The sequence below is a fragment of the Oncorhynchus gorbuscha genome, linkage group LG19 (genome assembly GCF_021184085.1).
Source record: "Oncorhynchus gorbuscha isolate QuinsamMale2020 ecotype Even-year linkage group LG19, OgorEven_v1.0, whole genome shotgun sequence".
Taxonomy (NCBI): domain Eukaryota; kingdom Metazoa; phylum Chordata; class Actinopteri; order Salmoniformes; family Salmonidae; genus Oncorhynchus; species Oncorhynchus gorbuscha.
This window is the reverse complement of record NC_060191.1, coordinates 11,576,771-11,603,697: the sequence shown is the minus strand read 5'-3', so window position 1 is coordinate 11,603,697 and position 26,927 is coordinate 11,576,771. Positions and strand designations below refer to the sequence as shown.

Below are 26,927 nucleotides of genomic sequence, written 5' to 3'. Positions count from 1 at the left end.
GCAAGGCCATTCTACTGTGAATGTTTGTCTATGGAGATTGCATGGCTGTGTGCTTAATTTTAAACAACTGTCAGCAACGGGTGTTGCTGAAAAAGCTGAATCCACTATTTTGAAGAGGTGTCCACATACTTTTGTATATATAGTGTATATTTCATAAATAGGGTTTCTGTAGTATTAGTTTATTATTTTTTTGTTTATTTATTTAATTGTTCATCATTATTTCTAGTTTGACCATTTCTAACTGTAAGAGTTTAACTTTGATTAGTAGGCAGTAGTCCTATGTGTTCCATGACTTTGATTAGGCAGTAGTCCTATGTGTTCCATGACTTTGATTGGGCAGTAGTCCTATGTGTTCCATGACTTTGATTAGGCAGTAGTCCTATGTGTTCCATGACTTTGATTAGGCAGTAGTCCTATGTGTTCCATGACTTTGATTAGGCAGTAGTCCTATGTGTTCCATGACTTTGATTAGGCAGTAGTCCTATGTGTTCCATGACTTTGATTAGGCAGTAGTCCTATGTGTTCCATGACTTTGATTAGGCAGTAGTCCTATGTGTTCCATGACTTTGATTAGGCAGTAGTCCTATGTGTTCCATGACTTTGATTAGGCAGTAGTCCTATGTGTTCCATGACTTTGATTAGGCAGTAGTCCTTTGTGTTCCATGACTTTGATTAGGCATTAGTCCTATGTGTTCCATGACTTTGATTAGGCAGTAGCCCTATGTGTTCCATGACTTTGATTAGGCAGTAGTCCTATGTGTTCCATGACTTTGATTAGGCAGTAGTCCTATGTGTTCCATGACTTTGATTAGGCAGTAGTCCTTTGTGTTCCATGACTTTGATTAGGCAGTAGTCCTATGTGTTCCATGACTTTGATTAGGCAGTAGTCCTATGTGTTCCATGACTTTGATTAGGCAGTAGTCCTATGTGTTCCATGACTTTGATTAGGCAGTAGTCCTATGTGTTCCATGACTTTGATTAGGCAGTAGTCCTTTGTGTTCCATGACTTTGATTAGGCAGTAGTCCTTTGTGTTCCATGACTTTGATTAGGCAGTAGTCCTATGTGTTCCATGACTTTGATTAGGCAGTAGCCCTATGTGTTCCATGACTTTGATTAGGCAGTAGTCCTATGTGTTCCATGACTTTGATTAGGCAGTAGTCCTTTGTGTTCCATGACTTTGATTAGGCAGTAGTCCTATGTGTTCCATGACTTTGATTAGGCAGTAGTCCTATGTGTTCCATGACTTTGATTAGGCAGTAGTCCTATGTGTTCCATGACTTTGATTAGGCAGTAGTCCTTTGTGTTCCATGACTTTGATTAGGCAGTAGTCCTATGTGTTCCATGACTTTGATTAGGCAGTAGTCCTATGTGTTCCATGACTTTGATTAGGCAGTAGTCCTTTGTGTTCCATGACTTTGATTAGGCAGTAGTCCTATGTGTTCCATGACTTTGATTAGGCAGTAGTCCTATGTGTTCCATGACTTTGATTAGGCAGTAGTCCTATGTGTTCCATGACTTTGATTAGGCAGTAGTCCTATGTGTTCCATGACTTTGATTAGGCAGTAGTCCTATGTGTTCCATGACTTTGATTAGGCAGTAGTCCTATGTGTTCCATGACTTTGATTAGGCAGTAGTCCTATGTGTTCCATGACTTTGATTAGGCAGTAGTCCTATGTGTTCCATGACTTTGATTAGGCAGTAGTCCTATGTGTTCCATGATTCCACATCACACGTGTGACATTTTGCTACTGATAAGGTTGCACTATGCTCTTCTTCTCTGACACATTACATACATACAACACGAATAATCACACCCTGGAACCAATCGTAGTAGTGCTCACCAACAGATCACACCTCCTATAGCCTTGTTTCCCCTGTGGGATGGGCTCGTCTCTGCCAATATGTGTTTAGTATGCCAGACATAAAGAACATTTAATTGAAACAGAATTTGATGTGAGACTTTTATTTACTACGGTTGCGTGATCTATGAGTCGCCGATCAGGTTGAATTAAAAGGTACAAATCCCACACGCTCTGTCTTTGGGCCTTTGTGTTCCTGAGGATCAAAGGAGTCACTTTGAAATGAGTGTTCCATGACTTTGATTAGGCAGTAGTCCTATGTGTTCCATGACTTTGATTAGGCAGTAGTCCTATGTGTTCCATGACTTTGATTAGGCAGTAGTCCTTTGTGTTCCATGACTTTGATTAGGCAGTAGTCCTTTGTGTTCCATGACTTTGATTAGGCAGTAGTCCTATGTGTTCCATGACTTTGATTAGGCAGTAGTCCTTTGTGTTCCATGACTTTGATTAGGCAGTAGTCCTATGTGTTCCATGACTTTGATTAGCAGTAATGACTTTGATTAGGCAGTAGTCCTATGTGTTCCATGACTTTGATTAGGCAGTAGTCCTTTGTGTTCCATGACTTTGATTAGGCAGTAGTCCTATGTGTTCCATGACTTTGATTAGAGTAGTCCTATGTGTTCCATGACTTTGATTAGGCAGTAGTCCTTTGTGTTCCATGACTTTGATTAGGCAGTAGAGATGACTTTGATTAGGAGTAGATGTGTTCCAGACTTTGATTAGAGTAGATGTGTTCCATGACTTTGATTAGGCAGAGTCCTATGTGTTCCATGACTTTGATTAGGCAGTAGATGTGTTCCATGACTTTGATTAGGCAGTAGATGTGTTCCATGAGAGAGAGTAGTCCTATGTGTTCCATGACTTTGATTAGCAGTAGTCCTATGTGATGACTTTGATTAGGCAGAGTCCTATGTGTTCCATGACGTGTGATTTTGACTGAGGAGAGAGAGACCCTGGAACCAATCGAGTAGTGCTCACCAACAGATCACACCTCCTATAGCCTTGTTTCCCCTGTGGGATGGGCTCGTCTCTGCCAATATGTGTTTAGTATGCCAGACATAAAGAACATTTAATTGAAACAGAATTTGATGTGAGACTTTTAGAGAGTGAGATGAGAGATCGGGTTGAATTAAAAGGTACAAATCCACACACGCTCTGTCGGGCTCCCTGAGGATCAAAGGAGTCACAAATGAGAGAGAAAGAGAGAGAGAGAGAGAGAGAGAGAGAGAGAGAGAGAGAGAGAGAGAGAGAGAGAGAGAGAGAGAGAGAGAGAGAATCAGCTTTGTTTGCACTATATAATAAACCTTTTTCCCCATGTAGCGCAATCTGATTTGTCAGAGTTTTTTCACAGTGCTTCAAGTGCCCAATAATAAGGAGTTGTTACTAAGGTAACAGGTAAAGGGGATCTAAATAAATTAATAGACTAGTCAACCTTTCAAGCTTATTATCTACTTTCTATGCTGTCTCTTCATATAGTCTTCATGGCTGTTCAAGGTACAGACATTCAAGCTACTCTTTATCTTCACTAATTGACTTTGAAATCAGAATGATTTCAAATCAATTTCATAAACATCATATATACTCTAGTATTAATTGGGTATTTCACAATTGTTCATAATTATTTATAGTTTGACCATTTCCGATTCTTCGAGTTAAACTTTGATTAAGCAGTGAGCCTATGGGAAGTCTTCCATGACTCTACATGACACGTAGAGAGCACTGAGTGGGCCTCTTTGTTTTTTGCTCTAGGCGGTAGCCTCGTAGCATACTGACCCAATCATTATAAATATACAATAAATGCTCAAATGAGCCAATATCATTGGGACACAAAATCCATTTTAGAAGAATCAAGGTGATTTAGCATTCAAGGGTGAGTGACTCTCCAGATCAGCAGTATAAATACAGAAGTACTTTAATAAGCTTCGCGACACAGAGATAGCTAGCTAGCGTGTTTAGATTTTCTTTCCTCCCTCACTGTTTGAAATGAAAGATGCTTCTCGTTCTCCATCTGTGGAGGATCACAACAGGAGACAGGATCAGGAGGTGGCATGTAAGACCTTGTAGCGTGTAGCTAGCGTGTAATGTTGTCAGACACTTCCTGTGGCTCTGACCTCAGCCCTCCCCCCACACACACACACACAAAGCGTGTCTGCACAAACACATGCACCCGCAGGCACGCATACACGGACACTGTGTTTATATGATTAATTGGGATTAAAGCGCTGTTATCCGCTCATAATTCAATTTCCAGGGAAGAACTTTTCCCTCAGAATGTATTCAGGACCACATTGAAAATAATATAATCATGGTGAAAAATCAGTGTTGGATAATACTTTAATTTGTTGTCCTATGGACAGACAGGCAGACTAATAAAACAGTGTTAGGTGTTAATGGGCCCACTGCCTGATTATGATAATTACGCTCTTTCACAGTTGACAGAAGGTGAGAGGTTATACGCTGCTAACGGGCTGACAATAGCTACATTGTGCTCATTGTGTTAGATAACACATATTCCAATGACAAACATTGCAGCACTGAGAAAGAGGCCTATTCAGAGAGAGGAGATTACAGTTTATGTCTAACAGTTGGAGGGGGGCTAAAGGCCTGTCCACGTCCATTACAAACAAACCTTATTAGCATGCTGGGGCATTCATGTATGTTACAATTGATGTCCTCATAGGTGAATGTTTTACATTGGTACTTATTCTTGACTACTCGTTAGCCCCTATCGTTGTTGTATGAGAAGTTGTGGTTCTGCCTTCTTAACCTTTTACTGCAGTGGGCTGAATCAGGGTCACACAGTGTTTCTTGGTAGTCGTAAACATACCTACTTTGAAACCAAAGTATACACCTCACGCACATTGTGATAAGGTGCGTCTAGGTGGTTGGTGTAGGAGACCGTCCACCAACACAGGAATGGCACAATCGAAAAGGACAACGCCCTCGTTAACAGAGAACCCGTGCAAAACGCATGGAGGAACAAACAAAGTTCTGACACACTTTACGTAACCGTGGAAACAAATAACGGTAAATCCAACCGGTCACATCACAATAAAAGACTAATCCCTTCACAAACTTAGGCAGGCAACAGGTACAATTATACACACAGATATTAACACAGATGAAACCAGGTGTGAAAAAGAACCAAAGACAAAACAAACAGAAAAGGAAAAAGGGATCTGTGATGGCTAGCAGTCCCGCGACGCCGACCGCCGAGCGCCGCCCGAACAGGGAGAGGAGCCACCTTCGGTAGAAGTCCTGACACACATGGTTATGGGCTTAAAAAATAAGACACCTGTACCATGTCAGATATAGAGTTGAAATGTGTAATTGTTTTGTTAGCATCCCAATAATACACTTTAAATACATCACAGAAGACTGAAATATAACAAAGACGTTTGACAAAGAAACACCAGATTTCCGTCTGTTAAAAAATTATACATAAACTTGGATGAACTAAACAACGTGCCATTGGAACACAGGAGTGATGGTTGCTGATAATGGGCCTCTGTACGCCAATGTAGATTTTCCATTAAAAGTCAGCCCTTTCCAGCTACAATAGTAATTTATAATATTAACAATGTCTACACTGTATTTATGATCTATTTGATGTTATTTTAAAGGACAAAAAAAATGCTTTTCTTGGGTTCGCGCCCAGGCTTTGTCGTAACCGGCCGCGACCGGGAGGTCCGTGGGGCGACGCACAATTGGCATAGCGTCGTCCAGGTTAGGGAGGGCCTGGCCGGTAGGGATAACCTTGTCTCATCGCGCACCAGCGACTCCTGTGGCGGGCCGGGCGCAATGCGCGCTAACCAAGGTTGCCAGGTGCACAGTGTTTTCTCCGACACATCGGTGTGGCTGGCTTCCGGGTTGGATGCACACTGTGTTAAGAAGCAGTGCGGCTTGGTTGGGTTGTGTATCGGAGGATGCATGACTTTCAACCTTCGTCTCTCTCGAACCCGTACGGGAGTTGTAGCGATGAGACAAGATAGTAGCTACTAACAATTGGATACCACGAAATTGGGGAGAAAAAGGGGGTAAATTTAAAAAAAAAATATATATATATATATATTTTTTTTTTCTTTCAAAAACAAGGACATTTCTAAGTGACCTACATTCCACCCATGAGGCCACTAGTCATTTGACTGCATGAATGAGCAGGGTATTTGATTTAAACGTAAAATGTTCAATTCTCTGTTAGGTTTATAGTAGCTTTATAGAAGCTTTTAGGTCGCCTTTGTCAGTGTCTTCTCTCTCTTTGTCTCTTTGTCTCTTTCTCTCTCTCTCTCTCTCTCTCGCTCTCTTTCTCTTTCTTTCTCTCTCTCTCTCTCTCTCTCTCTCTCTCTCTCTCTCTCTCTCTCTCTCGCTCTCTTTCTCTTTCTTTCTCTCTCTCACCACCTGCTCTGATTTCTAGATGTTCTTAATTGGTTTACTAAATCTTTCCCCCTTTCAAATACTATACATCAAATACTTTCTGAGTACACTGCACAGAGGTCATGTCCGCTTCAAAGTTAAACTTCAGGTGGCTTTGCCAGACTACCCATCATGCATCGCACCTTTATGCCCTTAAATGCCCTCCTTTTAGCTCGCTCAACACCACTCCTCTGACTAGGTTATAAACAGAGAGAGGAGGAGAGAGGAGAGTTGCTGATAGATAGATAGATAGATAGATAGATAGATAGATAGATAGATAGATAGATAGATAGATAGATAGATAGATAGATAGATAGATAGATAGATAGATAGATAGATAGATAGATAGATAGATAGATAGATAGATAGATAGATAGATAGAGAGTGTTTAAATAGACTAATATAGGAGACAAGAGAGAAAGAGAAAGCTAGTGAAGAAGATAGAAAGTGTTGGAGGGAGAGAGAGAGAGAAAACAAGACATAGAAAGAGGGGGAGAAAGAGAGAGAAAGAGGCATCTCTTTGAGTTGGATAGCAGATCATTAGGCTAGTCGGCTATATTATTGATCCCTTTCAATTCCCTGACGTAAGATTGTTGTAGTGGTCAGAGAATAATCTCACCAAACCAAAGCAATCAGTTATATCACTTGGTATGTACAGTGCATTCAGAGAGTATTAAGACCCGTTGATTTTTTCCACATTTTGTTACGTTACAACCTTATACTAATAATGTATTCAATTGTTTATTTTTTATCATCAATCTACACCAATACCCCATAATGACAAAGCAAAAATAGTTTTTTTTTTTTTTTTTTCCTAAGAAAAAATAATAAACTGAAATATGACATTTACATAAGTTTTCAGACCCTTTACTCAGTACTTTGTTGAAGAACCTTTGGCAGCTATTACAGTCTTTAGACTGTATGATGCTACAAGCTTGGCACACCTGTATTTGGGGAGGTTCTTCCATTCTTCTTTGGAGATCCTCACAAGCTCTGTCAGGTTGGATGGGGAGTGTCGCTGCACAGCTATTTTCAGATCTCTCTAGAGATTTTCAATCGGGTTCAAGTCCGGGCCCTGGCTGGGCCACTCAAGGACATTCAGAGTCTTGTCCCGAAGCCACTCCTGTGTTGTTTTGGCTGTGTGCTTACCGTCATTGTCCTGTTGGAAGGTGAGCCTTCACCCCAGTCTGGAGCAGGTTTTCAGCAAGGATCTCTCTGTACTTTGCTCCATTCATCTTTCCCTCGATCCTGACTAGACTCCCAGTCCCTGCCGCTGAAAAACATCCCCACAGGTTTCCTTCAGGCGTGACGCTTGGCATTCAGGCCCAAGAGTTCAATCTTGGTTTCATCAGACCAGAGAGTCTCATATCTCATGGTCTGAGAGTTCTTTAGGTGCCTTTTGGGAAACTCCAAGTGGACTGTCATGTGCCTTTTACTGAGGAGTGGCTTCAGTCTGGCCACTCTACCATAAAGGCCTGATTGGTGGAGTGCTGCAGAGATGGTTGTCCTCCAGGAAGGTTCTCCTATCTACACAGAGAAACTCTGGAGCTCTGTCCCAGTGACCATCGGGTTCTTAGTCACCTCCCTGACCAATGTCCTTCTCCCCCGATTGCTCAGTCTTGGTGGCTCTAAACTTCTTCCATTTAAGAATGGAGGCCAATTTGTTATTTTCTTGGTACCCTTCCCCAGATCTGTGCCTCGACACAATCCTGTCTCGGAGCTTCCTTCGACCTCATGGCTTGGTTTTTGCTCTGACATGCGCTGTCAACTTTGGGAGCTTATATAGACAGGTGTGTGCCTTTCCAAATCATGTCCAATCAATTGAATTTAACACAGGTGGACTCTAATCAAGTTGTAGAAACATCTCAAGGATGATCAATAGAAACAGGATGCACCTGAGCTCAATTTTGAGTCTCATAGCAAAGAGTCTGAGTACTTGTATAAATAATGTATTTATTTAAAAAAATGTTTTATACATTTGTAAAAATGTCTAAAATCCTGTTTCCGCTTTGTCATTATGGGGTGTAGATTGATGAGAATAAGGCTGTAACGTAACAACATATAGGAAAAGTCAAGGGGCCTGAATACTTGCCGAATGCAATGTATATGATGTTTTGCTACTTCTATTGTATGTTGGATAGCCTCAGTGTTTCACAAAGCCTTTCACCTCACAGCCTCAGACTGAAGAGATTTTTCAAGGTCTAAGACTTTCAGATATTACTCTAAAACACCCAAAAATTCATTATTGGGAGAAAGACAATAGACATGCAGCTTGACCCACTAAAGAATCCAATATTGGACTATGTCTCAATGCAATGTCAGTAATTCATTAGTTCTAATGTCGGTCTCTCTTGGTTTGTGTTTGGATGAGTCAGTGTGAAAGGAAAGCGTATGTGTGGGTTTGAAAAACAGACCGCCATGCACAGTCATTCACTCTCAGTCTGTATAGTACCACGGCTCCATTTCCATGGTGATACACACATACTTAAACAGGGCTTCCAGATTCTAACAGCTTGGTGGGTTATTTGACTGAGATATTGTGGAATAGAAGACACTTTTGCTGCTTTTAGAGAAGATAAAGGCCCAGTAGACCTAGTGCACACTATTTCTGACCTGCTGTGTGCGCATGCCTATGTGTGTGTGTGTGTGTGTGTGTCCCTCTTGAATTGAGTCCCTATTGAATTGAGTCCCTCTCGAATTGAGCCATAATGTGGACAGTACTTTTTGAACCATTCTTTCATCAAGGTTTAATCATTAAACGGAGCCCTGTATAGCACCCTACAGTAGGTGTGCTCAGGCACTGTCAGATACTATATGTAACAGCTAGATTGTCTGTGACTGTCTAAAAGCACAACATTGTCAATAAATGGCAGTGGCTGATATTAATTCTGAATATGTAGAGGCTGTTATAGACTGAGAATGAGAAGTGTTTGGGGGCGAAGGGTGATATAACCCTCTTTTACAGTATCTTTACCAATAGCAGTGGTGTAAAGTACTTATGTAAAACTACTTTAAAGTACTACTTAAGTAGGTTTTTCTGGTGTCTGTACTTTACTATTTATATTCTTGACAAGTTTTACTTCACTATATTCCTAAAGAAAAGAATGTACTTTTTAATCCATACATTTTCCATGTCATCCAAAAGTACTTGTTACATTTTGAATGCTTAGCAGGACAGGAAAATGACCCAATTCACGCACTTATCAAGAGAACATCTCTGGGAATCCCTATGGCCTCTGATTCGGTGGACTCATGAAACACAAAAGCTTCATTTGCAAATGATGTCTGCGTGTTGTAGTGTGAACTTGGCTATCTGTAAATAATACCAAAAACAGAAAATTGGGCTGTCTGGTTTGCAAAATATAAGCCATTTTAAATTATTTATACTTTTACTTGTACTTTTGATACTTAAGTATATTTTTTAAATTACATTTACTTTTGATACTTAAATATACTTAAAACCAAATACTTTTAGACTTTTACTCAAGTAGTATTTTACTGGGTGACTTAAACTTTTACTTGAGTCATTTTTTTAGTAATTTTTTAAAACTTTTTATTTTTTAAAGTATGACATTTGAGTACTTTTTCCACCACTGACCAATAAATGCTACTATATGTGTTAGCACATTCTTCTCATAAAATCTCTGAGCCAGTAAAATGTGTGAAAGCTGGTTGAGATCCAACATGATTTTGTTTGTACCGTGGCATGCCACAATTACATGGTAAACAACACCTGTTTGATAATATATTCTCTGCCTGATTTTACTGAGAGAGATGGGGGTAGAGGGAAGAGAGGGTTAGAAAGAGAGAGAGACATGAGAGAGAGATATAGTAGATAAAGGGTGAGTGGGGTAGAGAAAAAGAGAGAGTGAGAGTGAGAGGCAGCGAACGAGAAAGGGAGGGGAAGAGAGGATCCAGAGCGTGAAAGAGGACATTAGTAATCTCCCCAGCTGTTCGTACTAACAAAGAGGATGTGCTGGCTCCTGTTCTTTTGTGTCAGTTTATCAGCATCTCTGATCTTATTTACAAAGCATCTGGTGGCCTGAGAGCCAGGGACAGGGACAGGGACAGGGACAGGCCCCCAGCCAGCATGTTCAGCCTTAGAGGAGAGGAGGGGAGGACTGAGTCAGAGATATGGAGGATTATCTCTTATTATGGTCATGCTTCCATCACTCCATGTACCTTGTGCCACATTTCTGAGACTGCATCCCAATACTCCACAGACACACACACACACACACACACACACACACACACACACACACACACACACACACACACACACACACACACACACACACACACACACACACACACACACACACACACACACACACACACACACACACACACACACACACACACACACACACACACACACACACACACACACACACACACACACACACACACACACACACACTCTCACACACACACCCTCCTGGTTTTAGCAGCAGTGGTCCTTCCCCCTCTGTTCCCCTCCCTCTCTCCTGTAGCCAGTGTGTGTCCAGGCACGTCAGGCTTTGAGCATATCTCACACATCAAGCACACTCACAGAAAGACCTTATCAGAGTGGAAAAGATACTAATCCTTACCTCCAGAGACTGATCCAGTGTTCGTCCACCCCTGTCCTCTCTCCAACCTAACAGGTGGAGCCCTATGTGATGTTCAAGAAGTCAGACAAGCCCCTTTACGGTAACGACCGCTTTGAGGGTTACTGCATCGACCTGCTGAGGGAGCTGGCTAGCATCCTGGGGTTCACCTACGAGTTGCGTCTGGTGGAGGACGGCCGCTATGGGGCCCAGGACGAGACCACGGGCCAGTGGAACGGCATGGTCAAGGAGCTGATCGACCACGTGAGTCTGGACCTACCTCACTACTGGGAAATGATCTATGTAAATGATTAAAGTTTAATTAATGAGGTGGTAAACAGCTAGAGGGGGTATGAGGGAATGTATTCTGTCTGATGTGTGTGTGACAAGGGTTAGTATAGTTGCATTTTGTATGACAAACATGTTTTTGGCTTAGAGAGAGAGAGAGAGGGACAATGACAAAGAAATAGAGAGGTAGAGAGGTAGAGACAGAGAGACATCAGCTCCATACCTGGTTCCTGACCTGGTGTACAGCAAGGATTCTGGCTTGACTTGTTTCCACTGCAGAGCTTATTAAAACAAACAAGCACACACACACACACACACACACACACACACACACACACACACACACACACACACACACACACACACACACACACACACACACACACACACACACACACACACACACACACACACACACACACACACACACACACACACACACACACACACACACACACACACACACACACTCTCACACATACACACTGCCCACGGACTATATCATTAAGTTTGACAAAGTAAGACCAGGATTGTATAAGCTGTGCACAGGCAGGCAGAAAAATAACAGGCTCGCCGCAGCCAATGCTCAATATCTGACCCCATTAAATAACACTGCATCTCCCTCAACTGTGGTACACTGGACCAACGGCCATGTTTGTTTTGATCATGCGGAGGCTGAAGGGAGAGGGATCCCAGGGATTTGACATACACAGGGCACAATTCCTGTGAGGTGATTGGAGCGTTGGCCGTTATGTAGATATAGACCCACCTATTCAATTCAATTCAAGGGGCTTTATTGGCATGGGAAACATATGTTAACATTAGTGAGGTAGATAATATACAAAAGTGAAATAAACAATAAAAATGAACAGTAAACATTCCACTCACAGAAGTTCCAAAAGGACAAATGTCCTATTATGTATATATATATACAGTGTTGTAACAATGTACAAAAGGGAAAGTAAATCTCTAGACAGCAAACAATGTATCCCAAATGGCACCCTATTTCCTACATGCTGTAGTGCACTACTTTTGACCAGAGCTCTAACGTAGTGCACTTTATAGGGAATAGGGCGGCATTTGGGACTTATATATACTGTAGGCAAGCAGGATCTATGGTGGACAAAACAGACAGTAATTTGCCTGGACAACCCTTCACAGGAGTCTACACTCGCTCGGCTCACCAGGACATGGTGAATTGAGTTGAAGAAGCTGAACATATCCAATCAAATGGAGTTGAAGGAAATCACTGGTGTCCTCTGACTAATGCTTCGAGTCATAGAACTAGAGAACTGTAGATGCACCTGGATACATTCAGTTGACATAGGACCTATTCATGAGCTACATGAAGTGATCTAAATCGTATTGCGTCACGTCATGTGGCCCTAAATGACATGGAACAGATATAGACAGACACCTCGTATGACTACATATGATGTCCTGTTTAATATCAGAAATAGTTCTTCATACATTATAGTGGCTGGGACCAAACCACCTCATTCAATCTAGATTGATGTATGACAACCTTGATGGGGACAAACAGGATATGTCATTGTGAAATGATGTTGCTGACCTTGCTGTCAGTGTTTAGCATGTACCTGTGTCACAATGGAGCTGCAGATTGATCAACCACACAGAGGTTTAACCCCACATAGAGAGACCGGATTGGTTGGGACGTTTCAGATGTGATTGAAAGGTCACGTTCAACATACTGTATTAACATGAAAGAAGGACTCACACTCTGAGCCATGGCAGAGGGATACGTATGGATGGAATATGAGTGATGAGGCTGTGGAAGAATGAAGATAAAAAAGTAGAACCCCTGATTCGGTGTTGTGAAGAAATAGGGTTGTTATGAAATAACAATCAGAGACACGATATAAAATGTAGATGTCTGTGTTCTTATGAGTATGGTGATGGTTGAACATTATCTTGTTTTCTGGGAACAATTTCTTCCATCGCTCACGCCCTCCCTCCTCTACCTAGACACTCCTCTGTCCTAGTGACTGTGGTCGATAGGACCATCCATCCTCTGGGGTAGAGGGAGGGGGGGTTGCCTTAGTTTAGGTTCAACGTCAGACAAGGAAAGGATGTATGTGAGATGGAGGCATAGAAAGAGCGTGTAAAAAGGGAGGGAGGTTGTGAGGGAGAGTGTGTGGAGGAGCGAGTGAGAGAGAGGGAGAGAAAGACAGAGTGGGAGAGAGAGACGGAGAGAGAGGGAGAGAGGGAGAGGGAGAGAGAGACTGAGAGTGAGGGAGAGAGAGACTGAGAGTGAGGGAGAGAGAGAGAGAGGGAGAGAGAGCGAGAGAGAGAGAGAGAGAGAGAGAGAGAGAGAGAGAGAGAGAGAGAGAGAGAGAGAGAGAGAGAGAGAGAGAGAGAGAGAGAGAGAGAGAGAGAGAGAGCAAGAGCTAGAAGGGCTCTAAATTTCCTCCTAAGTGCCGTGGGACAGACTCTGTGATGTGTAAAGGCCCTGTTTTCTTAATTTGATTGGCTCTAAACGCTTCCTGCGTCTCTGACTTACAGCCTATCCTTCTTCCCTTTTATGTTGTCTGTTGACAGAAAGCTGATCTGGCAGTGGCTCCCCTGGCCATCACCTACGTGAGGGAGAAGGTCATCGACTTCTCCAAGCCCTTCATGACACTGGGGATAAGTATCCTCTACCGCAAGCCCAACGGAACCAACCCTGGGGTCTTCTCCTTTCTCAACCCCCTCTCACCTGATATCTGGATGTATATTCTGCTGGCTTACTTGGGTGTCAGTTGTGTGCTGTTTGTCATAGCCAGGTAACATGTCAGTTCCAGTGATCACCGAAAATTCATTGACACACTATTATATGCCAACGTCTTAATTATTTAACCTTGCTCCATCTGACTAACAGGATAACCTCTCTGTGATTATGTTACGATCTTGACACTAAGTGGACAATATCTGATAGTTTATCGTCACCTACTTACTCAGATGACAGAGACTTTATAGCCAAGCCCCATACTGAAAAACTCAGAAACACATTCACTCAAACGTTTAATAATGCAACCAACTTTGAAGAAAAAGGTACATAGATAAAAGTCTATATATCTGGGGAAAGTAGATTTTCCAACACACGAAGACAGTTCCCTATGGTTCCCTTTCAGCCTTCTCTCCCAGTATAATGGAGGGAGGGCTGAGTGTTCCCTATCGGCAGGCTGCTCTAGAGAGGCAACAGGCAGCTGCTGTTAAGTGATTCCTGGGAAGTCTCTGTGTCTCCACACATCACTGCTGTTCCCCGGTCTGCCACAACTATCTGCTGCTCAGGAGATAATACACACAAACACAAACCTTACGATCAGAAAAGTTAAACCAGCCGTTTCAGGACTGTGTGTATGTAGGGTACCAGTCAAAAGTGTGGACACACCTACTCATTCCAGGGTTTTTCTTTATTTTTACTATTTTCTACATAGTGAAGACATCAACACTATGAAATAACACATATGGAATCATGTAATAACCAAAAAAGTGTTAAACAAATCCAAATATATTTTATATCTGAGGTTCTTCAAAGTAGCCACCCTTTGCCTTGATGACAGCTTTGCACACTTTTGGCATTCTCTCAACCAGCTTCACCTGGAATGCTTTTCCAACTTATGCTTGGCTGCTTTTCCTTCAATCTGCGGTCTAACTCATCCCAAACCATCTCAATTGGGTTGAGGTCGGGTGCGTGTGGAGGCCAGGTCATCTGATGAAACACTTCGTCATATCGATATATATAAAATAAAGAAAAACCCTTGAGTGAGTGCAGTAGGTGTGTCCAAACATTTGACTGGTACTGTATGTGTGTATGTATGTGTGCTCGTTGGTGTGAACGGCTGCTGCCCCCCCTGTTGTCTCCAGTGTCTCAAAGTCACTACTGTCTTTTCTTTTCTCCACCTTGCCTCAAACATACCGGGTCATAGAATCTACATAGGAATAATATCAGCACAGTAAGAACCTGCTAGTTATGACAGTAACTTGGAAAAAGGACAGAGGTGGCTGACAATTTAAAAAGCTTGGTCATTTATAAGGTTGATCACTTGTTTGTCCAGTATAGAGAGAGTGGGGTTTTGTAGGATTATTGGAGAACTGAAGAGAGGGTATGAAGAGTGAGGATGTTATGTTTGTTGTCAGGAGGCGAGGTCAGCTGGTGTGTGTTAGATGTTGAGGTCAGCTGGTGTGTGTTAGATGTTGAGGTCAGCTGGTGTGTGTTAGATCTTGAGGTCAGCTGGTGTGTGTTAGATCTTGAGGTCAGCTGGTGTGTGTTAGATCTTGAGGTCAGCTGGTGTGTGTGTTAGATCTTGAGGTCAGCTGGTGTGTGTTAGATCTTGAGGTCAGCTGGTGTGTGTTGAGGTCAGCTGGTGTGTGTTGATCTTGAGGTCAGCTGGTGTGTGATCTTGAGAGCTTGTGTGTGTTGATCTTGAGGTCAGCTGGTGTGTGTTAGATCTTGAGGTCAGCTGGTGTGTGTTAGATCTTGAGGTCAGCTGGTGTGTGTTAGATCTTGAGGTCAGCTGGTGTGTGTTAGATCTTGAGGTCAGCTGGTGTGTGTTAGATCTTGAGGTCAGCTTGTGTGGTGTGTCAGCTTAGATCTTGAGGTCAGCTGGTGTGTGTTAGATCTTGAGGTCAGCTGGTGTGTGTTAGATCTTGAGGTCAGCTGGTGTGTCTTAGATCTTGAGGTCAGCTGGTGTGTCTTAGATCTTGAGGTCAGCTGGTGTGTGTTAGATCTTGAGGTCAGCTGGTGTGTGTTAGATCTTGATGTCAGCTGGTGTGTGTGTTGTCAAACTCATCAGGATTAGTTGATTGACAAGTTATCAGCATCTGACCTTGTGCACACGTTGAGTCAGCATAGCCCTCTGATACCTAATAACTGGCTGTGTCTGAAATGGCACCATATTTCCTATATGATGCACTGCTTTTGGTCTGGGCCCATGGGGCTCTGGTCAAAAGAAGTGCACTATATAAGGAATAGGGTGCCATTTCAGATGCAGTCACTGGTCCACTGGTGGAGAAACAAGGTATTTAATACAAGATAACACCAGTATAACACAATACTATGGTGCGGGAAAAATACAGGTACCACGAAATAAATGGGCGTAATAACAAAACCCGGCAACAACATACCAGCCGTCAGATCCAGCCTTCACAATAAAACAAACACGCACACAAACATGGGGGAAACCAGAGGGTTAAATAATGAACATGTAATGGGGGAATTGAAACCAGGTGTGTAAAAAATCAAAGACAAAAAAACAAACGGAAAATGAAAAGTGGATCGGTGATGGCTAGAAGGCCGGTGACGTCGACCGCCGAACGCCACTCGAACAAGAAGAGAGAAGAAGTCGTGACAGAACGCTAACATTTTATTGAAATATTCAATCATGATGTAGTGTAGAAGATTTAAATGTCATTTAGCGTTTACACGTGATAAACTGTTTTGTGGTGATATTTTATTTTGATGGATACCATATTGGTTAATATGATTTTTGACCAGTAGTAGTGCATTTCATTCTTATATTGTCATCTTGACCTTAGAGGCTGGATATTATTATTGAAATAAGAGCAATGGCATTGTGGATGGTGTAATGCTAAGCAAAGTACGTTTTAATGTGTTGTGTATCTTTTGTTTGCTTTGTTCAGGCTTAGTTCTCAGGCATGGGAAAGTAGTGCAGTTTGACATTTTAACATTTACATTTTATTTATTTATTTATTATTATTTATTTTTTCACCCTGTTTTCTCCCCAATTTCGTGGTATCCAATTGTTTTAGTAGCTACTATCTTGTCTCCCGTACGGGCTCGGGAGAGACGAAGGTTGAAAGTCATGTGTCCTCCAACCAAGCCACACTGCTTCTTAACACAGCGCGCATCCAACCCGGAAGCCAGCCGCACCAATGTGTCGGAGGAAACACAGTGCACCAGGCAACCTTGGTTAGACAAGGACATCCATACCGGCCAACCCCTCCCTAACCTGGACGACGCTAGGCCAATTGTGCGTCACCCCACGAACCTCCCGGTCGCGGCCGGTTACGACAGAGCCTGGGCGCGAACCCAGAGTCTCAGATGGCACAGCCCTTAACCACTGCGCCACCCGGGAGGCCTTGGCATTTACATTTGAGTAATTTAGCAGACGCTCTTATCCAGAGCGGCTTACAGTTATTGTGTTCATCTCAAGATAGCTAGGTAGGACAACTACATATCACAGTAGCTTGTACAAGGAAAAAAAGGGTACCAGTGTTAGTGTGTGTGTGTGTGTGTGTGTGTGTGTGTGTGTGTGTGTGTGTGTGTGTGTGTGTGTGTGTGTGTGTGTGTGTGTGTGTGTGTGTGTGTGTGTGTGTGTGTGTGTGTGTGTGTGTGTGTGTGTGTGTGTGTGTGTGTGTGTGTGGGTGGGGGGGGGGCAGTTCCTCTTGCTGCTCCATAGACAAGCACCATGGTCTTGTATCTCTCCCCTTGATCTGGTTGCTCTCACCCGACTAGGGCCGGCGTTTGAGGCACGCTGGAGAAGAAGACAAAGAAAAGTTGATGTTAACTCTAAGACTTTTGGGGGAGCGTAACTCTTTCAGTTGTACACCCAAAACAGTTTTACAGTTAATACACGTGTGTTTTCCAATGTTACTGGCGATATGATCACGCAAGAGAATAAAACGCTGCAACTGGCATCTAAGTTGGTTCAGAATATGCACCTATCTTTTTAAATGATCACAGTAAGTAAGTGTTGTTGGGTAAGTGTTCAAATATCCCTGTCACTCTGTTTAGACACTAGGCATGGTAGGGCTTCGGTAGCATGCATGTACTGTACAGTGTAGTTGCACAAACTCAGTCGTTCTCTTGCAAAGGTAACTAAGCTAACTGTACATATATATGATCTATGATATATATATGATATATTGATCTATGTATGCTTGTGTGTGTGCTTTGTATGTGTAAGGGGGTTTATGCTAATGTGTGTGTGTGTGTGTGTGTGCTGTATGGTGACATTATAAGAACTGGTTTAGGCTCCCCCTAGGCAAACTCATCTACATGCCATATTTAGAAACACTGTCAGGATGCAGTGGGAAAACCAGGACATTACTGTATTTACATGATTTACCCTTCTCATATCACCAGCTGTTGTTGTTTTTGTTGTTGTTGTTGTGTTAGGTGTTGTTGTTGTTGTGGTAGGCGTTATTATTGTTGTTGTCCTCTAATATCTTTCCTACGCTGTTCCTTCTTCCTTTGTTATGTAGGTGATGAAATGAAACATCTGAAACAGTCTCCCACCTCCACGCCATCTCTGTGCATTATCGCCTTGTTACAGTTTGGGGAATCTCATTTCCTACCTCCTCCTTATCAAATGAAATTTTAAAAGATAAAAACTTGCAGAGGAGCGAATGAGCTCTCTTATCATCAACAATCTATCCAAAAATGTATGCAGGATTCTCTCTCTTTCTGTCGGCCAATCTTTTAATGATGTGGTCTCCGACTATTGTTACATCCTGATGTCACATGCTTGGTGGATAGAAGACCGCCTCAATACAACACAGTCTCTCCTTCGTTTGTGTTACTGTGAAACAGAGTACATCATTTGTTCAATACACAGTCTATCACCATCTGCTTCGTTAGCTGCAACATGTTACAACATGCTTGTGTAACAGGCACATTTCCTATCCCTTATTCTATCTACATTTGTAGAGGGGGAACGGATGTAATGGAATTTCAATTAGACTCTTATGCATTTCTCCTCCATTACTACAATGAGAGTCTCAGTGTGCTCTCAAAAGCCCCATGTAAAACAATTTGTCGGCCTCTCAATGCTAAACTACAGATATAGATTTTTGATCATCCTGGAAATAGAAGCAAACAACAGCATTTGACTGAGCTTTTCTGATTGGTTGCATGGTTTGTGTATAGACAGACATATATAAATATATTTTTTCAAGCCGTATGGAATAGTCTACGGCAACAGCCCCAGCTGTTGATGGCTTGGAAGGTTCATATAAAGCCTATAGAGATATATAGCCTTGTCTTTTCCCCAGTCATTTAGAATTGAAGAGACTAGACCTGCAACAGCCCCTTTCTAGCGCTCTCTCTGTGTTCATTCTTCTCCCCTGACATTGGTGTTATCAGGCGTATCATCTGTTGAGTTTTCAGCAGGATGATCCTATAAAATGATAAAAGCCTGCCATTGTTTCTTCTCTGCTGCTGAGTTCCCTTCTTGCCTGCCTGTCTGCCCTCCACCCTCTCCCTCTTCCTCTCTCTCCGCTCAGCGGTGACCTTACTCAAAGTTTCTCCCTCTGCGGCTCTGATGAACTGAGATAACGTAAGGGTGGTGTAATTGGATCAAAGTGACAGCTAACTGAACGGGATGGGGCTGGCGGGGTGGCCGGGCAGCGCCACCTTCAGAGGCAGGTTAAGCTGCTGCTAGTGGTTCTCCTCGTACGGCGATGAGAATGTTTTAATTTTCCCACCGCGGTGAGGTAACTCCCTGCCTCTTACCCCACCCTCTCCTCAGGCCAGCTACGGATGTAGGATGACAAGCTGGCTCATCCGTGTTCTCATCCATGTTCCTGGCATGGGGTAATTGGCTTTGCTCAGAGAGATCTCCACTAAGGGGGTCCAGCCGGGGGCACCAGTCACTAGTCACATACGTCTTGCCAAGGTCACAGTTCACATGAACACAATTTGGAATTGCAAACTGACAAGCAAGCAAATCTGGGGCAAATTGAGTAGACAGATTGATTTAGGGCCAAGGAATGGTGGGATCTAAAGGACGTTCAGCGGCCTTGGAGCTGGACTAGAATACCTCCTTGAGTGTGACATGGGGGATAGGGAGCGTGCACTAACCACATTATAATGGCCAAGCCCATTATTCATGACATTGGTGCATGTTCTGATGCTGTCATATTATCAATACTGTAATATGTCTTCATGCTATCACCAATATGTAGCAATATATAGCTGTCACCAATATATAACTTCATATCAAAGCCACCAAGAAAAAAAAAATGATACCAACCTGACAAGTAACCATGCTGGATTGTCTACTGTTTAATTCTTTTTATGCAAAATCAAAAACATTTCCATTGGATATTATTGTGGAATTTGGAATTTGGGGAGTTTAAATGTTTCTAGAGAGTCAAGTCCACAGAACACATCCATCGACTATTCAATTTGATTTGTCATATACTTCAACCAGGGAAAAAAGAGGCCTGGCTTAAGATATTACTCCTACGATTCCACAACTACAGCACAACCAAATGGGGTCGGGATGCTTAATTGTAGCCCAATCAACCTTTACTAATGTAATGTCACTTTTATTTAACGTGAATAAATGGGAAATCTCTTTGCTTGAGGAGTGAGCTGAGCTGAAGTTGAAGCAGAGCGGAGTGAGTGGGAGTGAGTACCACACAGACAGACAGGCAGACAGATAGTCAGACAGTCAGACAGGCAGGCAGGCAGGCAGAGAGACAGATAGTCAGGCAGACAGACAGGCAGTCAGACAGGCAGGCAGGCAGAGAGACAGATAGTCAGGCAGACAGACAGTCAGACAGACAGACAGACAGACAGACAGACAGACAGACAGACAGACAGACAGACAGACAGACAGACAGACAGACAGACAGACAGACAGACAGACAGACAGACAGACGTGATGGGAATGAACTATTTGATGTGTTGAATGTTAATGCCATCTGTAGATTATCAGGATTATTAATGCTTTTCTCAAGTGACAATTAAATTATTTTCTGATCCCATCGATTCAATTCTGGAGTAATTTGCCTTTGATATGAGCATGTCAATGTGAGCAGTGTGTTTTGGGCTGACAAGTGGTGAGAAGACGTTCCACAGTCCCACGGGCTGTTTAAATTCTTCATCTGTCATCTAGTTGAGATGATACAGTTGAAGAGATAATAACAAAGCAGACCTGGGTGACATATAAAGTGATGATGTACGTCATTTTGCTGTTTGTCAGCTTTTGTTCATTTAACCGACACGTTAAGCTCTAATTGATTAATTGTCCTAACAACAACTAAAATGTATTAGCATACAATAACAATTTCTACCGTTACCTTGCAGGGCAATATATGTGGTATATTTTCCCAATATGAAGATGCAAATGTATCACATCTTGTGATCAATGACTAACTAACTTTTGTTTCTCTTCCCTATCTCTCCAGGTAGGCCAAATCAAGCCAGTATTGGTCTGTAACACTGTCTGTCTATTCTATTAGTGCTGAACACAAGTGAAATAAACGTGTGTATGTGTGTGTTCTCTGTCGATTGCCACAGGTTTAGTCCCTACGAGTGGTATAACCCCCACCCCTGCAACCCCGACTCAGATGTAGTGGAAAACAATTTCACCCTGCTAAATAGTTTCTGGTTCGGAGTTGGAGCTCTCATGCAGCAAGGTAGACGCCTCTGCCTGCCCCCCTTTAGCACACAGCCCACTATTTTCCTGGGGGAACAAACGTGCTCTTAACCAGGCCCACGACCATGCATGGGGGCCTCTGTGCATGTAGCTGGAAGCAGACTGACTGACTGGTTTGGTTGCGTCTGTCTGTCCACAGTGTGCTGTGGATTGGCAGGGTGAGATCTTGAGATTGTGAATGATGAGCGTGATTGATTGATTGGTGAATGAGGATAGGATAGCCAAGCCTTTTCCTCCCTGTTCCTGCATCATCTCCCACCCTCTCCTATCTCCCATCTACTGTACCTCTCCTCTGTCCCCAACCCCACCCCACCTGACTCCCTCCCTTCCCCACAGGTTCCAGAACAGGTAAGTCCTATCCCCCATGTGCCAGAAGGTAAAGAGCTAGGTGCAGAGAGAGTTGAGAGAGTGAGAGTTAAAACAGTGTGCTGTCTCTTAGCCTGCCTCAGTCTGGTTTGTTTCCTTCTGCCAAACCGATGCCATATCTTCTCAACTAGTGTCTGCGTCTTTAGATTGAGAAAAGCAAAACAAAACAAAGGGACCTGCAGTACGGCATCACATTAAATGAAATGGAATGATTTCATTTAGACTTGTAATATCGACTGAGACTGCATGCCAAGACCAGATATGCTGCATCTTGTAATACATCTTTTTTTACCTTCCCTGAGTAATGCAACATATTTGAAAGTTGCGTTAGTTACGGTACCGTAGCGATGATGACAGGAAGGTCTCATCTGATCTGGACCATGGAATGGAACATAGAGGGGAATGACTTTCCTAAGCAAAGTTCTGGCCAGATATGAATCTTTTGGACAACATTTGTTTCCTGGCCGTTGTTGATGGCTGGTTGCATGCAATGAGTTAGCATGCAAGCCTTCATTTCAATGAAGTTGATTGAGTGATTATTTTGCAGGTAAAATTGTTGTAGATTTGTATACTGTGATTTGTAAGAGTGAGTTTTAAGAAAAGATTACACATTGAAATTGACAAAATGTTACGGTTAGAACTCTTGGGACTCTAATCCACCTTGTGCAGGTGGGTATAATGATGTTACCCATTTGGGTAGGTTTTTGCCCTCTGTATTTGTGTTAGGCAATTCTACATTTTGCATAGGTTAAAGATGCATCATGGCTTGATAAATGTTAGCTCCTGTATGGGCCATGTTAAATGTGTAATGGATATTCTAGAGCTTGCTGGAATGTTTTCATAACTGTGTCAAGGGTCTGTCAGGGTATCTGATGTAGTAAAGTATGCTGTAGAATATACTGTAACTGTCAATGTAACGGTGTTAAGTCCTGTAGTTGAGAAGATGTGGCTGTAGGGCAGAAGGGTTTTAGCGGACGAGACTGAGACAGAGGAGCACACTGTGCCTGCCTGCATGGCGTCTCTGTGACGACCACGCTGGCCTACACTGTAGAGAGGCTCCCCTGCTCCCGCGGCTTGGCCCCGCCCCCAGAAAACTGTGGGATGTGCAGTTTGGACATGACGTTACCTTGGGTACATGACAGTCAGCCCCAACCAGGTTCAGTTGCTTTGGCTCTGACTCGCTCCGCTCCCAGGCGGTCGGTCTGTCACATAGAGTTGAATGGCCTCAACGGGGTAAGGTCTCTGAGCTGGTAGACAGTGTTGTTCCACCGAACACAAAGCTGTCTCTGTTTTTTCCCTGGTCATGTCATGTGTCTCTACTGTGTCTTTTCTGAGTTTGTCTTTTTTCCTGAGTGCTTTGACCAATGAGCAGTGTGGGCTGCAAGGCATCCTGGGTAATGATGGTGTGGCTGTTGAATCATGTTACACTGTGTGTCTGGCTGGTGAGGGTGGGTGGGGGGTGAGGAGTATCAGGGAGAGTGAGAGGAGATATGGGAAGAGACCTGTGAGAGTGGGGGATGAGAGGATGTGAGGGTGGATGTGCGGAGCGGGTTGAGTGCAGTGTGTCTCTCTTTGTTCCCCTCCACAGTGCTCTCTCTGTCTCGCTCTTTCTCTCTCTCTCTCTCTCTCTCTCTCTCTCTCTCTCTCTCTCTCTCTCTCTCTCTCTCTCTCTCTCTCTCTCTCTCTCTCTCTCTCTCTCTCTCTCTCTCTCTCTCTCTCTCTCTCTCTCTCTCTCTCTCTCTCTCTCTCTCCCTGGTGGACAGGGCTTTGGGCATGAATTCAGATGTTACTGGACTGGCTGTCAGGTCTCTTTTCTCTCACCATATTTCTCCCGACTGGGAGAAAGTTATAAGAGGCACTGCAGAGGCAGAGTGAGATGAGTGGGAGATTGAGTCGCATCTAAGGAGAGAAGTGGAGTTCTTATACTCCTATCTTTCTCACAGTTCATCGCCTTTGAGCGAATGTGCGAGGTCGCAGCTTTAAATTGCTACTTGAGGAGAATGATCTTCTCGCTGCCCAGTCAGACCTCAATCAACACTCCCAGAGGAAGACCTCACTCCACCCACTCACACAGACCCCTCCTCAAGAACACACTAAAAGGCAAAAGTTCTGAATAGCGTATAGCCTGGAAACTAACCATCTACATGGAGACATTTTGAGTCAGATGTAAATCAACCATCTAGGGATTCAAAAGTGGAGAAGCTTTGGTGTATCAACAGTTTGCTCCAGTGTGAGTGAATTATATGCATATAATATGCAGCCAGACCACACAGTAAAAGCCTGATTCAAACTGCCACCATGTGCTCGGAAGCACATCACAGGGCCAACCATGCAATGCCGTGCGTTTGTGCGTGCGTGCGAGTGTGTGTGCATGTGCGTGTTGTCAGTGACCCGGTGGGATGCCGAGGTCTGGGCTGGCCCTGGTCCTCTGGTGGTTGTTGCTGGGTCTCTCCTCTTGGCTCCAGGACCCTGCCGGGGCTGACCCCTCTCTCTGCTCCTCTCCTCTCGCCCCCGACCAGGCTCTGAGTTAATGCCCAAAGCCCTGTCCACCAGGATCGTAGGAGGCATCTGGTGGTTCTTCACCCTGATAATCATCTCCTCCTACACGGCCAACCTGGCTGCCTTCCTCACTGTGGAGAGGATGGAGTCGCCCATCGACTCAGCTGACGACCTGGCCAAGCAGACAAGGATAGAGTATGGAGTGGTGGAGGAGGGATCCACCATGACCTTCTTCAAGGTGGGTCACATAGGGCATGGATCCATACTGTCCATCTATCAGTCTATTCATCTATCAGCCAGTCCATCAAGCAACCACTCCATGTATTTGTGCATCTACTGTACGAGGATACATCAATCAGTCCACCAAATCATACAGTGTTGCACCACTAAAGGACACATGGTTAGAGAATATAGGCAAATGTAAATGCATGAACTCTAGTTCAACTGTAAAGCCGTACATAGCTGTTACGTCCACAGTAAATCTGTGATAGCTAGATATTCCCGGGACAATAGAATGGAGTGTTCCGGAATAAAGATTTTAACGTATAACACGTTGTCATAAGTTGGGTTACAGCTGTATTTCGTGCTGCCTGTGAAATTGGCTGCAACGTGTTGTACAGCTACAGTACTGCATATTTAAGCAATAAGGCCCAAGGAGGTTTGGTATATGGCCAATATACCACGGCTAAGCGCTGTTCTTAGCGCGACGCAATGCGGAGTGCCTGGTGCCTGGATACAGCCCTTAGCTGTGGTATATTGGCCATATATCACAAAGCCCGAGGTGCCTTATTGCTATTATAAACTATTTACCAATGTAGTTATAACAGTAAAAATAACCTGTATACCCGTGGTATAATGTCTGAGATACCATGGCTTTCAGCCAATCAGCATTCAGGATTCGAACCACCCGGTTTATAATAAAGTATAGCCTTTCTATGCATTCATTCTCTCCAGATCTCTCCTCTCCAATCCCCTCAGTGGTTGATCATGTGGAATCACTGCAGCATATCAATGGTATCTTATTAAGCCAGCAGTGTTTTAGGGTATTCTACAGTATTCTCTATGCACAAGATGTCCCTGCTGTGTCTCTCTGATTATTCTGCACTGTTTGTCTCTCGTATCGTATCCACACCGCCGCGATGCACGGACAGCTCTATGCCAGATGGAGGGGAAATCTGTCTCTCTCAGACTGCTGCAATGGATCTGTATGGCTTCTGGTGTTTCTTTATTTTCACACTTCATTTCTATAACCTTTGTATGTGTGTGTGTGTGTGTGTGTGTGTGTGTGTGTGTGTGTGTGTGTGTGTGTGTGTGTGTGTGTGTGTGTGTGTGTGTGTGTGTGCGTGCGTGCGTGCGTGCGTGCGTGCGTGCGTGCGTGCGTGCGTGCGTGCGTGCGTGCGTGCGTGTGGTGTGTGAACACATTCTCAAAAGACACATACACATGAAAACACATGCATACTCTCTCTCTCTCTTTAACAGATATACATATTTATGTGCACGCAAACACACACACACACACACACACACACACACACACACACACACACACACACACACACACACACACACACACACACACACACACACACACACACACACACACACACACACACACACACACACACACACACACACACACACACACACACACACACACACACACACACACACACACACACACACACACACACACGCGCACACACCAGTTAATTACTGTAGCTAATATGGCACGGTGACAGCGAATCTTTAAACAGTATTTTTACCATTCCGTAACAAATGACTGAAAACAACAGTTGGCATAAGGGAACGCATACAGTCTGTTCTGGTGGAGAATGTTACTTATGCTGACATCCCATTGCAACAATGGGAAATGTAATTGAAAAATAACTAAAATAAAGCAAAGTATTGTTCAAATCAAATCCAATTGTATTTGTTACATGCGCTGAATACAACAGGTATCTGACAGTGACATGTTTACACCTGTTGTATTCGCATGTAACAAATACAATTGGATTTGATTTGAACAATGCTATGATTTTCTTCAATAATTGTTCAGTTAGATTTTTGTTTGTTGCCAACATCCAAAATATTTCAGATTTTAGCTTGTGCGTCAGAAGAGTGGCACAGGAGGTCAAACAATCTCTTTCACTGTGTGAATTTTAGAGTCATCTGGTCATCAGATGGATTATATCTACAGATGTAGAGGAGCCGACTGAATGACCATTTCTCTGAAAGGCATGATTCTATTGTCCCCTCATAGACCTAGGTTACTGTTTGATTGATTGCTTGATGGATTGATGGATAGATGGATGTTTTGAGTCCTCATCGATTCAGCGTTGTTCTCCGTACTGTAGACATTCAGACATCCATCGTCGGTCCTTGTTGCTTTATAATTTTTTTTTAAAGATATGTTATTTTCTTTTATAAACAATACAAAACATACACATACAAATGACAACATCATACAAACACAAACTACATCCCCCATAACCAGACCCAC

The 26,927-nt window shown here is 43.3% G+C and overlaps 1 protein-coding gene across 4 annotated transcripts in view; it reads left to right on the top strand.

Annotated features, from left to right (window-relative positions):
• The window catches only part of LOC124005477 (glutamate receptor ionotropic, kainate 2), a 285,082-nt gene that overhangs the window by 179,739 nt on the left and 78,416 nt on the right, over nucleotides 1-26,927 (top strand). For all 4 annotated transcript variants that reach the window (XR_006833621.1, XR_006833620.1, XM_046314778.1 and 1 more), the window contains exons 11-14: nucleotides 10,923-11,129; nucleotides 13,713-13,936; nucleotides 21,424-21,542; nucleotides 24,448-24,665. Coding sequence is in view for 2 of the 4 variants with exons in the window: in XM_046314778.1 (XP_046170734.1) it covers nucleotides 10,923-11,129; nucleotides 13,713-13,936; nucleotides 21,424-21,542; nucleotides 24,448-24,665 (768 nt within the window). In the remaining 2 variants the exon portion in view is untranslated. The remainder of the gene's footprint in view (nucleotides 1-10,922; nucleotides 11,130-13,712; nucleotides 13,937-21,423; nucleotides 21,543-24,447; nucleotides 24,666-26,927) is intronic.